Genomic DNA, 15,651 nt, shown 5'->3' on the forward strand with positions numbered 1-15,651 from the left:
CCAAGTTTTCAAAAGCAGCATTATTTTCATGGGTACCAATACTAAATTCAGGTATTGAAGTACATATGGATTTTAAATAATTAATAGTTGAAATTAGCCAAAGAATCGACTTTAAGCCTTGAAAATATTAAAAATAAACTTCGAAAAATATAAACCAATTTAGATAATTTTCAACTAGTTGCAAGCTAGACCACATCCAAGCACTTCGCATGGGGAGCTGGTAACGCATGCCAAACATGCCGATTTCGAAATTACCATCATGCCACCCCGAAATTACATTACGGTTTTCCTACAGGTATGCTTCCGACTAATTAGCCCTCTTGCTACATAAGTGTTAAAAATTAATATTGAACTGTGAAAATGCGACAAAGCGACAATAACTTGTAATAAGTATGTAACTAATATCAAAACAAAAGTAAGCGACAAAATGATCACAGATATGCTTGTAAATATTGACATTACACTAAGCTTTAGATAAAGCAATTGTTCGCGAGCCAGTATGAGTGAGTATACGTACATATGTAGATATATCTTTTTTTATTTAGTATGTGGCGTATAATTACCGGCGAAACAAAAAAACACAAAACCGGTTACGACGCTTTGCTATAAAACCGCGACTCACCCGATCGCCACCATTGCTACTTGGCACGCTGAATTCGTTGGAAGTTCTTAGTGAGTTCTTAAAGACCGGTTGAGTTTTGTTTTTAAAAAATACACAAAGTTAAAACTAGATCCGAATCAAGATGCAGAAGCAACAATTGAACCTGTAAGTTTCACAAATATTTAAGATGAAGCACATAAATAACTGGTTGTTGTTATTTTAAATATTTAAATTTTTTTTTATAAATTTTTATCCTTCTAGCGCCTGCTTGTCAGCCATTTTGCTAGCATCCACCCAAATGGTGGCCAGTCAAGTTTTCAATTTGGGCCGTTGCCCCCGCACTATCACCACGGTGCAAGACTTTGATGCATCTAAAGTAAGTAGTGCTCGCATAAAGAAATAATACGTGCATTAGGGTGGTCCTTAAAATCAATTGATGATTTTTCTTCAATCTCACCTTTTAATCGGTAATAACACGATCACAGATATCACATATAAATTTCGGCCCCGATTGGAGACGATTAACCCTCTAGTAGGCTGAACCGCCTCCAGACGGTCGTTAACTAAACACGTATTTAGTGCATTCTATATTCGAAAAGCACGATCTTTAGAAAAAAAGCGTACCTTTGCAACGATCCGTTATGTTGATCCGTTTTATTTTAATCGGCAGTTGAATCACAGATTATGAAAGACTCGGTTAAAATTAATTATTTCTTGCTATTAAGTAATTTCGTAATTAAAGATATTTTTTCTTTTGAAAAATTTTTTGATACAAAAAAATTCAGTGGGTTTCGTAGTTAAAAGCACAGTATTTTGATATAAGTTTTATAATTATGTCACCATTCGAAATGGAAAAAATTGCTTTCGAACACAGACCGTCTACAGACCGGCTTGCCGACATATAAAAACCCAGTTTGCATTTTTGACCGTCTGCAGACGGGATTGCCGGTTCGTAGGTCAACATTGTGTAAGAGAAAGCTGAAAATACGTCAAAGTATATCGGCGGGCCCGTCTCCAGATGGTCTTGGTTTTTCTCCCCTGCAGGAAATGGAACATCGTTTTTGGATTTCTCGTCCTAAAATCACCCATTCCTGAATTTTTTAACTCATACAAAAATTTGCCTATTAGAGGGTTAAGGCGTGTCGCACAAGGGGCATATCACAGATTCCTCTATAGAGACACAAAAAATTAAAATAATTTTTTTTTTTCATCTAATACCCAAAATCGATACTACCATAGTCGAAGATATAACATACATATGTATAAATCTATTTGATGAAAAAAAAAAAAAAATAATTTTAATTTTTTGAGTCTCCATCGAGGAATCTGAGCTTTTCGCCCTGTGCGACAGGCCTTAACCGTCTCCAATCGGTACTAAAATGTATATGTGATATCTTCGACTACAACGGCATTGACTTAGGGGTTGAGGATTAGGACATCTGATTTAAAAATTTACTTTACTCCTTATATGTACCACCCTAATGTACATATACATAGCTATGCACGTATGAAGTGAGAGTTCAAGAGCAGGGTAATTAAGGAAGAGTTAAAGTAAGAGCGCGTCCACAGACGGTTAAGGTGGCAATTGGGGAGAGTAGGGGGAAATGAATTTAACAAATGTTTGTAAAAAGGGATGCCACGCAAAATATTTAAAGGACTTCATATACATTTTTTTTTAATTCATACATACATATTTTTCATCTTCCTCCTATAATGTCAATAAAAACTTGATAGTTGGAAGCATTTCCGATAATGTTCCTTGGGTTGCCACGTTGAAAATCCAATTCACTTAGTTTTTGAATATTAAACTTTTTACAAAAACATTTATTTCCACCTTCCTCTTATATAACTAACAAAGCAGAATTTTTTGTTGTTTTGGCGTTGCCATATTGTTTATTTTTAAATGTTTTAACTTTGGGTAAATACTAAATATTTTTGCAAATACCCTTGTTTTCTACTCCTTTATAGTTAATAAAGAAAAAGTGTGACACTTTAAAGGTATTTCCTGTAATTCCGTCAGGGTTGCCACACTGTCTTAATTCTTTGAATATATAAGACATTTTTTTTCCAAAAACCTATTTTTCATCTTCCTTCTATATAGGCAATAAAGTAAGAAATTTTTCTTGGAGTTGCCACATTTTTTTAAATATTTGAATTTTTTAATTTTTCGACTATAAATTAAATTTTTGTGTCAAATACGTATTTTTCCTTTCCTACAATGAATATATTTATTAAGCTATAATTTTGATATTTTAAAAGTATTACTGTTGACAAAATCTGCATACTTTTACTATGATATTAACTAATAGTTTTTAATGTTGAGAGAGGGAGTAAAAAAAAAATATTTTGTAGGCGCTGCAAGGCACGCGGGGTATTTGCTAGTTGAAGATATGATTTGCTAATGAAAGATTTCATTGAACATCCGTATTATAATATTTAGCTTACTTTATCGATTTTTCAAATAGGTGGCAGCTCGCTTCAAAAATATTTTCGACCGTAAATTTCCTTAAACCCCTTTAATTTGATACCTGTATTGCAATATTAAACTTTAAACAGGTGGCAACGCTCCTCAAAAATATTTTGGGCAGCTAACTTTGCTAAATTTATTTAGTTCAGTACCCGTATTGCAATTTTTAATATACCGTAGCAAATAAATTAAATTAAAAAGTTTAAACAGGTGGCAACCTTCTACAAAAATATTTTCGGCATTCGGTGCAATTCACAGACGGGCAGGCAGTCAACATTCTAAAAAGTATTGATTTGGTTTCTGTTGCTCTAATAAAGACCCCGGATTGATTTTTCTTTTATATATTTATGGTCTTATCCATAAATTATTCTAAATTAATAAATTGTTTTTTTTTGCAGTACCTGGGTCTTTGGAATGAATATGCCAAATATCCTTTCATCTTTGAAGCCGGCGGTAGATGTATCCAAGCTCAGTATGGTGCTTTAGCTGGCGACCAGGTTTCGGTGCTCAACACACAAACTACAAAACTGTGAGTTAATTCAGCTGTTTTCAGTTCTTCTTCACTTAAGTGTTCTTAATTGTTTGGTTGCACTTCTTTTCCAAAGAAATGTAAGGCAATCAATTGAAGGAATCGCAACAGTCGAAGGACCTGGCAAACTCTCCGTTCGCTTCAATGGCTTAGCCGGTGAGTATAAATATTATTTGTAGAAGTCTAAATGCGACAATAATAATGTCGAATTGCCATTATACCGGATTTCCACTGTGCTTTAAACGACAAAGAAATAATGACAAAGTTGCGGATTAAATTCATTTTTTATAACATTTCTTAAATGGCGCGTATCTAATGCCTAGTAGTAATTCATCATTGCAATTTTTGTTATTCAATGCCCAGTGCAAATCCGACATTATGTTTTTTTTACTACTAATTGATGATGCTACTTATTTGAAAAAGAGAATAAGAAATATGACAGACTCTCTAACTGTTTCCTACGTCTTTTTGTACTCATTCCAGCTCTTTCCGGTGATTCTCCTTATTGGGTTTTATCTACCGATTATACTACTTATGCCGTCGTTTACAGCTGCACAAACTTGGGAATTGCACATACAAGTAAGTCGATTATGTTTTACGAGCATAGGTATACATTTCTGATCTTTCGTTGCTCAGAAAACAATATGAAGAAGCAACAGTAATTAATAAGTTAAAGGCAATAGGACGCAACAGCTTTCAAGGAATGTGCTGCTATGTATGTACCTTTCTATATTCCTCTCAACACATGATTTGGCAACTATAGCCAAATATTATAACTACAACCAAATCATGTTTTGGGAAAAACATTTTAGTCGACATAACTAAACTCTTTTCACAGTGTATTTTGTGTTTAGTTAATATTTCAATGCCTACGATGGTTGCTACTATTCGGCGTCATTTATTGAATTTAGCAGGATCCATTTGTTCGTCATTCTTTAGTCAAATTGAGACTCCTTGATCCCTTGTAATTTCACTTTCGAGTATCCGAAGAGGCTATGTCAGTTACATCACTTCTGATTTAGATTTAAATATGCTCATGCCTTCGTCAATTCATTAGCTTTCTCATTGCCTTCGATGTTTGTATGTCCAGAAACGCAGGTAATATAGAATGTTATTGACTTAGACAATATGGTGAATTCCATTTTTCATTTTTCGAACGCTTAAAATTGGGAACCGGGACCGACTTCTTCAGAGTAGATCCACTCTCTCACGGTAGTCTATTTTGGATCCATCGGTGTAGCGAAGTATCTAGTCCCCCACAGCACTGGCACTGTGAGTCTGACTGTTAATTTCATAGCCACTTCTTTCAGATGCGATTGACAGAGGTACATATGTATAATCACAGTTGTATAGCGGCATCTTTGACAGGGAGAATATATTACGTATGCGATCCTACTCTTTGGCTTCGAGTTATCAAAGAGATACAAAATAGGTTGATGATGGATGTAAGGGTGGTGTAGAGATGGTAGACGTACTTAGTATCTGCGGTTTATTCACCCTATTCGGTGAAGCCAGCTGCAGGGCCTACAATAGGCAATTTACAACGAATCCTAACCCTTGCCTTATCTATCCTACCTATAGAACTTAGTGTACCTATATTCAGTCTGAGCCGTTAAATATCACGTATGGCTTTCAGTTTTTGTGTTTATAGCAGTCAGACCAACTAGTAATGTACATATATACTCGTACTTATGTATGTTAGATGTCATGGATTGAGCCCATTTTTCTGACACATGAAAGAACAAAAAAGAAACATGCATAGCTTTAGTAAATTCCATCGAAATCGCATGGCTGTGATAATCAGCTCTGCACTTAAAATATGTCAATTCCTTATAAATGACAAACTTGTGTTGCAGAAAGATTTCACTTTTTTTTCTACTGCGAACTAAGCATGTACATATCGTCGATGTTTTTGCAAAACCGCTTAAATCGCTTTAGTGGCAATTTGTTAAATATTGTAGTGATTTCGAAATAAAAAACAAAGGTATACTTTTTCTAGATACGGAACAATCCTAGGGGTTGAGAGCATTAAAATTCGGAGTTCACTTTTTCGCGTGCATTTTTGTGCCACCCTAGTGTACATACACACTTATGCAATTAAATATGTATGCAAACGCTTTTTACAACGCATATTCTAGCATTGCATAGATACATATAATACATACCTACATATAATTATTGTCTTGGCATAAATATTGCTATATTTAGAAATAAACAAAGTCTTACTTGAGGATACATATCGAGCCCTAAGCGCCAGAATAACGTAAGCGACATTTTTTTCAAAATTTTCTTTTTGATGCACAAATGCATCTAGATGCTCTAGGAATATTTCTGCATCAAAAAGAAAATTTCGAAAAAAATGTCGCTTACGTTATTTTGGCGGTTAGGGCTCGATATGACATTTGTATAGTTTTTTAATTTAAAGGTAGTTTCAAGTAGTCATTGTATTGGTGGAGTAATGATTAAATGAATATTATTTTAAGTCGTAAAACTTTGATTTTCATTTTTTTACAGAGGTTGTCTGGATCCTTACACGCGATCGCATTCCATCTCCAGCAGTCGTTAAAAAGGCAGAAGATGCAATTGTCGCGCAAAATTTGCCATTGAGTCCCTTGGAAATAACCGATCAATTGGATTGCGAATAAATAATTTGAAGCGATACAAATTTGGCATATTTCGAATATGAAAATGAGACTCGGACTAAGAAAAACATGTTGGCTTAGTAAAAATCTGTAGATAAATGTGTAAATATTGTTGACTATAAAATATAGTGTAAATATACTTGAAAAAAGCTTTGCAAAAACTCTATTTTTTATAACGGAGGACATTCGAATCCATTCGAATTCATAATTTAATATTTCGAAACTTTAAATTAAATAAACCGATGCAAAATTCTTTGTTATCACAGACAGGGTTGCCATTGACAAAAAAAAAATGTACCATTCACTTGAAAAAAATCTACCGAACCTGGAAAACTTCTACCAATAACTTTTTTTTTTTTAAATAAAGCAACACCTTTTTTTAAGTTATTTTAATAAAAACTATAGTTTTGTTATTTTTTAGTTATTTCAATAAGAATTCAGTGGGATCGTCAGTTCTAATCCTACTGAAAGAAGTCTGATGAGGAAATGTGGTGATTTCCGAAATAGCTATCACTTCTACAATTTTTTCAAATTATTGTTGCTTTTCCACAATAAGTTTTTCATTAAAAACGGAATTTAGAAAATGAAATTTTACTACATAGATACATTTTAACATTTAATTTCGCTCAGGTATTTATTTTAACAATTTTTCCACTTTTTTGAAAACTACTTAGGCCGGGACATGAAAAATTTCGTAGGCCGTAAAGTAAAAACTTTAGCCAACTTTTACAAATCCTTCGAGTGTTTTTATTACTGAATGGGTATACTTTCAGAAAATGTTAACAAAGTTCAGACTGGGATAGGCTTCTGTGAATATTCTAAACCCAAAATCAAACCGTCAAGTTGTAATCTAAGCCTTATAGTTTGCAATGCTACCAAATGGATGTTATAATTTTTAAACTGCACTGACAAAATATTGAAAATTTTACTTAGACTCTTAAAACCCATTGGAACTTAAAGCGCTCTGTGCAAAAATGTTTTCCTTTTGCTCTGTGTCTTATTTTTCTGATTAGCCATATCACGTGTCAGAATGTCACGTAATTGATTTTTATCACTTATTTAACTGTGAATTCATTATTAATGTCGAAAATAATTATTCAATCTGTGAATGGGTCAATGGGGTAGCATAACGAGTAGTATTCCTTTGAAGTTTGTTTATAGTAAAAGTGATTGCACTGACAATCATTTCGGCTATGGAAATATCAGCTGGAAAACTTTAGACAAACATACGTCCGTAATAAGTATGAATATATTTACATATTTACGCTGGTACTTATACAATAGAAATTTGTAAAACGAGATGCATTGATAGCCATCGGTTCTTTACAAATTGTTTATAATAAATACATAGATTTTTTTTTTATTAATCATTTTCGTTTTATTTGATTATGTATTTAATCAAATAATCAATTCCATTGGCGTTACGCGGCTAGACATTTAAGGCACATTGATGTTGTTGCTATTGCTCTTTATTGAATGTGGCTATAAATTATGCGCAAGTCGCATGAGGAGCTTTCAGTTGATTTCCGGCAGTGGCGCGTTCAACTTTTCAATTCTAAAACCTAATTAGCCAGGCTAGTTACGGAACTGTTTATTGTATTATTTTGACGCAATTAGGAGTAGATGTAAAAAAAAAATTGTTTTAATCCAAGGAACATCGTTTTTACAGTGAAAAAAAAAAATAGTGTAATAAGCGAAAAGATTAATGAAAATTAAAGGCTCAAACAAATATCATACATAAGTCAACCGGCCTTGTTTTCGTGCATCTCAAAGTGAAATAAAACGAAGAGTACTAAAAAAAATTGGAAGAAAGATTGAAATAAGTGAACAAAATGCATATCAAGTTCCAACTAAGGTAATTTAAAAAGTCACTTATCCAACAAGTTCTTAAAAAGTGTTAGGAATCAAAATGCATGACCTTTTAGAATGTATGCTAAAAGGCAGAGAGGAATCCATACAGCAGAAAATCGTCAGAAGGTGAACTGAATCCCGAAATTTATTTTATAGTTATATTAGGTTTGAGAAGGTTAGGTGCAATAGGTATCATTTATGGGACACTCTGAAAAAAGTTACCTAAAATCAACGCGATTTTCTAGCAATTTTAAACTTGCTTTTTGTCATACTAAAATTGAATGGACTATAAAACTGCATACTTAGAATTTTTTCTAAAAGATCTGAATAGAAACTTGCAAATAAGTGTGCAAAATTTATTGAATTTTCCTGAGTTTTGCAAAAAGTTTGAGATTTTATGGTTATGTTTTTTAGTGTAAAATGAATTATATTTTTATAAAAAATTATCGAAATTAAATTAGAATAAAAAACTTAGCATATATGTATTACGAAAATTTCACTGTGCCAATACTTTTCCCGACTACTGGTGACATGAAATGTGCTTAACCATATATTATGGTCTGACCAACCACAAAGTATTTTGTACGTAGGACTACCCGAACAAAGTTATTGGATATACCAAAGGAGTTACAGTGTTTATTAAATACCAAAATAACAATCAAGGTTTGTTGCATAAATGAATTACTGGTATTTTTTTATATTTATTTATATGTCAATTTAAAGAATAATAAAATCGTATAAATCCTAGTTGTTGTTATTACAGGGGCCACTTAGCCCTGCCTAGATCGGTTTATCCCTCAATAGTTGTCGTGAGAGTCAACTGACAGGAACCATACGAAGCCTGTTAGTTGAGTCTCACGAAGTATGCCATCCAACTGGATCTGTCCTTAGGAAGAGGGGCGTGTGTGGAGTCGTGAGGTGACTCTCTGCATGCCGGGCACTTATTGGTCACATGTGCATTTATCCTACTAAGATTGGAGTTCAGCCTGCTGCAGTAGCCAGAGCATAGTAGAGCTATAATGATGCGAGTCTCCCGAGTCTTCCGAGGTTCATGAAGCTCTGCCTCGTCTACGTCAGGTGGCTGTGTTCTCAAAACAGCATTCACAGGTCGGGAGGTTGTGTAAGTCGAGTTCGGACGTTGTCTTATGAACCTCTGGACTTCGTCTGTGAGTTTGTTTAGATGCCTTCTGACGTTCCTAGACGAGGGCTCTGTGGCAAGCTGGAGGGTTTTCGGATGCCCAAGGCTTTGTCTTTGTAGCCGGACGGCGACCACACGGGCGCTGAATAGTTTTGGATGTGTAACACATCTTGATTGAATGCGAATTCTTAAATATATCTAAATGCATATCTTTTACTTATTAGTCTTAATATTTTTAGTTTCGGCGCAGCATTTATGCTGTTAATCGCCCAACTGGCAGTGGCACAAGTACCATTTCCGCGCAGTTGTCCAGCGGTGAAAGTGCCCACAGATTTTAATGCTGATGCTGTAAGTAAATTACATGCATACATACATACATGCATATCTTCAAATAAAAAACAAGAAATAATTTCAAAAAAAAATTATTTTTTCCAGTACATGGGCACCTGGTATGAATATGCCAAATATCCGCATATCTTTGAAATCGCTAAACGTTGCATGTCTGCGCGTTACAGCAATAAAGGCAACAACACAATTGGTGTGTTGAATACATCGATTAATACAATGTGAGTATGAGAACCTGATTTTGTTTAAAAGTTTTGGAATGTAAGGTTCAAAAAATTGAAAAATAATGGTAGAGGCTTTTAAAAAATAGTATTTTTTGTAAAGATGGTTTTTACTTATATAATTAGCAAAATGTTACGAAAATGATCTTCAATTGCGATTAGTATTTTACGATTTATTCTCTTTTTTCAAATGTTCTTTTAATAAAAGTTGATTTCATTTTAATATTTTAGCACCGGTCACATAACAAATACCACAGGTGTTGCCCGTATGCTTGCTCCATCGCAAATAAATGTGCTCTTCAGCAAATTTCGTAAGTATTTTTCATAATTTAGGTAACGTGAGAACGAGGTTATAAAAGAAAGGCAAAATTTACAAAATTGGTTAATAAATAAGTAGTTGGGCACAAATGTTTTTTTTTTGTTCCTTTTAAGATATTTACATTTTCAAACGCTATGCCTCTTTGGTTACATATAAGAATATTACTCTTGATTTTGTCAAAAATTTGGTTACTGTTATCGTTGCATATAAAATATCTAATGATTTATTGTGCATTAGATCGTACCATAAAAAGTACGCCTTAGTCTAAAGTACTTTTTCAAGGCAATTCAGATCGTTTTTTTTGGGCCAATTTTTTTGATCGTGTTTCAACATTTTTCATTATATCTTCGATAGGTACGGTCGGATGTTAAAGTATAATATGCGGGTTTCTGGTCACTAGAAAAAATTGTTTGTTCCGCTCTTGTGCTTACCCTCCATATCTCAGTCCTAAACGCGCTGACGTACCACCCTAATGTTACTTAATTAAAACTCGCCAAAAATCATTAAACTTTTATCAATAAAGTATTTCGATACCTGGCAGCCCTAATACGAAGGCAGTTTTAAATTATTTTTGTTTTGGCTTAACTTGGGGGTCGCCTTTGTTCTAGTACTGTCCCAGCATATCTCAGTCATTAAACTTTTGCTAAAGAAGTAGTTTGATAATTCAAGTAAAACTATTTAAAACTATTTTTATTGCTGAATTTATTTGTCACCGAAAAATGTAAAAAGGCAACCTCTAGGTTTGGGAAAAAATGTTTATTTGCAAAAATATTTTTGATTTAGAGGTGTACGTAGAACTGTTTTTTTTTTGTTTTCTTATAAGGTGGTACGGACTTATGTACACATATTTAGACTTGTGAAACTTATAAAAGCATTAATATTTCAATTTGACTTTAACACCTGATTTTTGATTGTATTTGTAGCCAATTCCGTTGATATACCAAACTACATCGTACTTGGAACTGATTACAAGTCATACAGTGTGGTCTACAGTTGTACAAACATCACCGCATTTGCGCACACAAGTAAGTTGATAAAATAAAAAAAAAATACATATCGTTACCTTAATATAGAAAGGCCCTATCTAGCATTTATGTTCCTTAATGGAGTGATGAAAATCCTCACTAAAAAATTTAGTTCGTTTGCTCCAAATTCATTTAAAACCCTGTATTTTATTGAATACTGTAACTAATTTCATAGTGTAGGAGTTACAAAAAATGGATTTTGAACGAAGAGAAATTAAGGCGTTTCTATATATATTATGATAACGTTACCCTTTCGATCCTCAGTAAATACAGCTTTCCTTTTGTTTGTTCATCATTCATTAACTTTTTATAGAAATTTAGCATATTCTAGGTGGAAGTCCGATTTCAAAATTTTACAGAAATTTGTACAAACAAGTGCGTTCGGGGAAAAAAACATGTCAACATAGAGGGGTGCCATCCTAATAAGTTAATATTTTTAGAAAAATTTCGGATACACAGTCCATTCAAACAAAGAAAAATAACAATACCTGTTTAGACAAAAGGCATCAAATCCGTTAATCGCTCTAATTATGGTGCTGAAAAACAAAATTATTATGCAATCCATAAAACAATTATGCTCGTCGCAAATACATAAATTAAAGCGTGCCATAATTAATTTGAGCCATACGCAAATCATGTTCTCATACGTACAGGTACTGTAATACAAATATATATACATACGTAAACACGAATGGTTTGAGCCGACTCACATATCTACATACTCATGTGTATACATATCCATATGTATGTGCCATTGTAATTGATACAAAGTGATGATAACGCGGCGATCCGTCGCATTTGGTAACTCTTCCGCATTCCCTTTTCTGTACATGCACGCCATTCGATTGTTTGTACAGTAGAAAGCATACGAATCGTACTTTTTAAATGAAATCAATTCAGAAGTTATGCCGAGCATGCAACAATTTTTAGAAACGAAGTTCTTAAGAATACTCTTTCAAGAGGACGCGATAAAAAGTGGATAGAGGTTGTGATGATTTGAAAGGTAGCTTTTTCCAATATATATGACCATTAGGGTGGTAAAAAAATGCATGGGAAATAGTAAAGTTTTGTGTTTTTTTATTTTTAAATCAAAAAATATTTAGAGGTCGCTCAAAGCGCGCAAAATTGTCCATGCATTTTATATGAGGGGAAAACTACTTTTCGCAAAAATGGCATAAAATTCTTGAAAATCATAATTTTTTGATCGGAAAACTCTACTTCTCTTCAGAAGACTACCAGTAATAGTACTCAATTGTTTATTTTACTATTTTTTAATGCTAACGATTTTTTATTGCATTTTTTGTGGCTTTTGGGGGTCTTATAAAAATAGTTAGTAACAAAAAATGCTTAAATAAACCATTAGATATTGTTATCTGAAGTCTCTTCAATAAATAGAAACAAGGTGTTCTGCCCAAAAAGTTTTAATTTTCAAGAATTCTATACCATTTCTACCAAAACTATTATTTAATTAAAATTCCGGCTTTACTTTTTTTGAACACCCTAATCTACATACATAAATGTATATAAACTTAGCGAAACAACATAATGAAAGAAATGCCGCATATACCCATGAATTTGCCGTTTTTTCCGCTAATTAATTGTGTAAAAAATAATTTTGTCAAAGATAAAAGGCTGGGCTTTGTATCCGAATTTGCCGTTCCAAAATAAGCTAGTTTACTTTTGAAAAAAATAATAAAAATTTTCGGAAACATTTTTTTAAGTGTTCATTAATTTTTAGAACAAAAGATGATTGTGTTTTTATGAGCAGTTGTTTTTCATGGCAGAATACACTCGGATGTTTGACATTGCCTGCCGAGGGGCCGATCGCTATCAGAAAAAAATATTTTGTTTTTTTGTATTCTGCTGTTGGGTTGAATTGGGCTTGAACTCAGGCCCTGCAGAATAATGGTAGCGCGCACTGCCAGCCACTGCTTAATTTAGTGGCCAATGCTTTTTTAAGTGCTTTTTATTTGCTCATAACTCTACTAAATTAACTATTCTTTCTAAATATTACGATACTTTTAATCAGATATGCAAATACTTTTCACTTTCAGAACTACTTTGGATAATGACCCGCGAACGAAAGCCTTCACCTGAAGCTGTGAGTACAGCTAAGAAAATCATGGATGACAATAATTTACAACAATCGTTCCTACTGATCGCCGATCAAGAAAATTGCCCAGAGGTGTATCCCAGTTATGGCGTGAATATACATTTTGGAGGTGATAACTCTAACACCAACAACAATGCTAATAAAATCAACAAAACCACCAACAACCAAGCGGATGCAGCCGACGATGTTATTTTCGTCTCAAAGCCCATAATTGCTACGGCCACAAGCACCCAAAGTCCCACTCCAGCTGACATAGATGAATTGGATACCACATCGGAGACGGCGGCCAATGTTATTGAAATGGCATGAGAGTTGTTTAGGCGCATTTGGCAGCGCATCGTCGACATGGTGTCGTGGTTCTTTGCTTTGGCTTAAATGAGTTTTTTGAATTTTTATACAAATACTTTTATCACGAGCCTTTTTACGCCTTCTTGAGGTTGATATTTTATTGCACTAAGTAAAAAGAGTATTATTTAGATTGTATTTAGTAGTGTTAAGTATCGTTTAATAAAACAAAAACATAATTTTTGAAGTCGTTTTTCGAATTTATGCACAACTGAATCTGCCTATTTTTAGTTGTCTTTGTGCGAAGACGAATGTTTGGTGAAACACGATTTCGGGAAAACTAATTTTGTATAGATTAAACTAGTACTGCCTACGCTGTATTGGATAAACCGGTATAGCCTGGACCAAACAGGTCTGGCATATGCCCGATAGGAAATAACAGTTAAGTCTAGGCTGCGCGCGGACATAAGCCAGATCACTTTGACCCAGGCCATACCAGTTTGTACTATAGAGTGTAGGTAGAAATAGTTTCGCTTAGACAAAACTAGTTTGTTCGAAACTGTGGCTCGACTGATAACATATACTTAAGCTCGGATTATGAAGGAAAAAATGTGTCTTCGAAAATATTATGGTGAAGGCCAACTGATGCTAGTCGCAGTATACATACATACATATACAGCAAATATAAAAACCTCCCAAAATGTCTACTCAAACAGTGAGTCTTATCTCGATAAACATTACTAATATGTGGGTCAAACTCGATGGTTTACTACGTCTTGGCAATCGTTTGAGAAGGTTGAAGCCTACATAGAAAATTCCTATAAATTCGGTCCCATTTCCATTAAGTATTTAAACCTCACTTTGAACATATTTGAGCAAAGTAAAACTATTTGCCAAAATACCTGAACATACATATCATGGCGTACAATATCCAACCAGGCATTCCAATTTCCCAACAAAATAAAACTATACGATATGTTATACTTAACTTGAAAATTAGAAACTTTTACCAATACTGTGGCCGAAACAGCTGGTTTAATGACGTTTATGGTTAAATGAAAGCCATTCAATCTGGCTCAAGTTAAACTTTGCTGAACTCAACTGAAATAAATTGGCGAGAAACTAAGATTTTTGTTTTGCTAAAATGTCTGCGTACACTTATGTATGTAAATGTATGTATGTATGAGTGCAAATGACATTACATATTGTGTACAGAAAATTCGGCCTAGAACTGCCTGACTAAACGAATGCTAAAGTGATTTACCTGTGTCCAGTGTAAATGATACGACTTTTTTTCAAATAGCCTACTAAAGAGAAAATTCTAGAAAGGTGTTACAAATTTTCGACAAAATTTTTCTAGGCACCTTTCGCTTTAAAAATCAGAAGTTGGTTCGAAAAATTTTGTTTCACACTGTTAATAGCTACGTGAAAGCAAAACTTCTTGATGAAACAACTTCGCTTGGCCTTTTCGATCAAGACACGTCAAGCAGCTCAAGCTTACATACATACAGTGACTCAAACAAATTACCACGTGTTGATTTTCTTCTAATACTCGTAATGTTTTTTGAGTTAAATTTTGTTTGTGGTTTTTATATGAAAATATCGCCTAAGCTTTAACCAAAACCGTGTAAATCACAGTTTCAAACTTTTTACAAAATTTAGGAAAATTCAACAAATTTTCATCAAAATTTCATTTATTTATTTTTTTATAATTTATTCTGAATTTTTAGAAAACTTTTGGGTATTCAGTTTTATAGCCCATACAATTTTAGTCTAATGAGGTGCAAGTTTCCAACGGCTAAAAAATCGCGTTGATTTTTGAGAATTTTTTTTGGTGACGGATTTTTGCACTTTTTTTCATATAAGTAAATTTTGATGAAAATTTGTTGGTTTCCTAAATTTTGTATAAAGTCTGAAACTGTGATTTATACGGTTTTGGTTAAAGTTTAGACGATATTTTTATATAAAAATAACACAAAAATTTAGCTGGAAAAATATTACGAAAATTTAAAAAAAAACGTGGTCATTTGTTTGAGTCACTGTATGTGCTTGATAACTAACTAAATACATACATACATGTACTTTGGAGCTTTGCAGCTTATATGTGTGTTCTTA

At 33.5% G+C, this 15,651-nt stretch overlaps 2 protein-coding genes across 2 annotated transcripts; both read left to right on the forward strand.

Annotated features, from left to right (window-relative positions):
- Positions 1 to 634: 634 nt before the first annotated feature.
- Positions 635 to 6,398, forward strand: LOC118741690 (apolipoprotein D-like). The gene is made up of 6 exons (XM_036473664.1): positions 635 to 766; positions 863 to 977; positions 3,467 to 3,597; positions 3,674 to 3,753; positions 4,081 to 4,176; positions 6,112 to 6,398. Exons 1-6 carry the CDS (start codon positions 744 to 746, stop codon positions 6,240 to 6,242), a joined length of 576 nt encoding a protein of 191 aa, XP_036329557.1. The 5' UTR covers positions 635 to 743; the 3' UTR covers positions 6,243 to 6,398.
- Positions 6,399 to 8,071: 1,673 nt separating this feature from the next.
- LOC118741920 (apolipoprotein D-like) lies at positions 8,072 to 13,646 on the forward strand. The gene is made up of 6 exons (XM_036473894.1): positions 8,072 to 8,094; positions 9,468 to 9,576; positions 9,664 to 9,794; positions 10,026 to 10,105; positions 11,037 to 11,138; positions 13,193 to 13,646. Exons 1-6 carry the CDS (start codon positions 8,072 to 8,074, stop codon positions 13,558 to 13,560), a joined length of 813 nt encoding a protein of 270 aa, XP_036329787.1. The 3' UTR covers positions 13,561 to 13,646.
- Positions 13,647 to 15,651: the final 2,005 nt, after the last annotated feature.

The sequence above is a fragment of the Rhagoletis pomonella genome, unplaced genomic scaffold, assembly GCF_013731165.1.
Source record: "Rhagoletis pomonella isolate Grant_MI unplaced genomic scaffold, Rhpom_1.0 Rhpom_scaffold_00006, whole genome shotgun sequence".
Taxonomy (NCBI): domain Eukaryota; kingdom Metazoa; phylum Arthropoda; class Insecta; order Diptera; family Tephritidae; genus Rhagoletis; species Rhagoletis pomonella.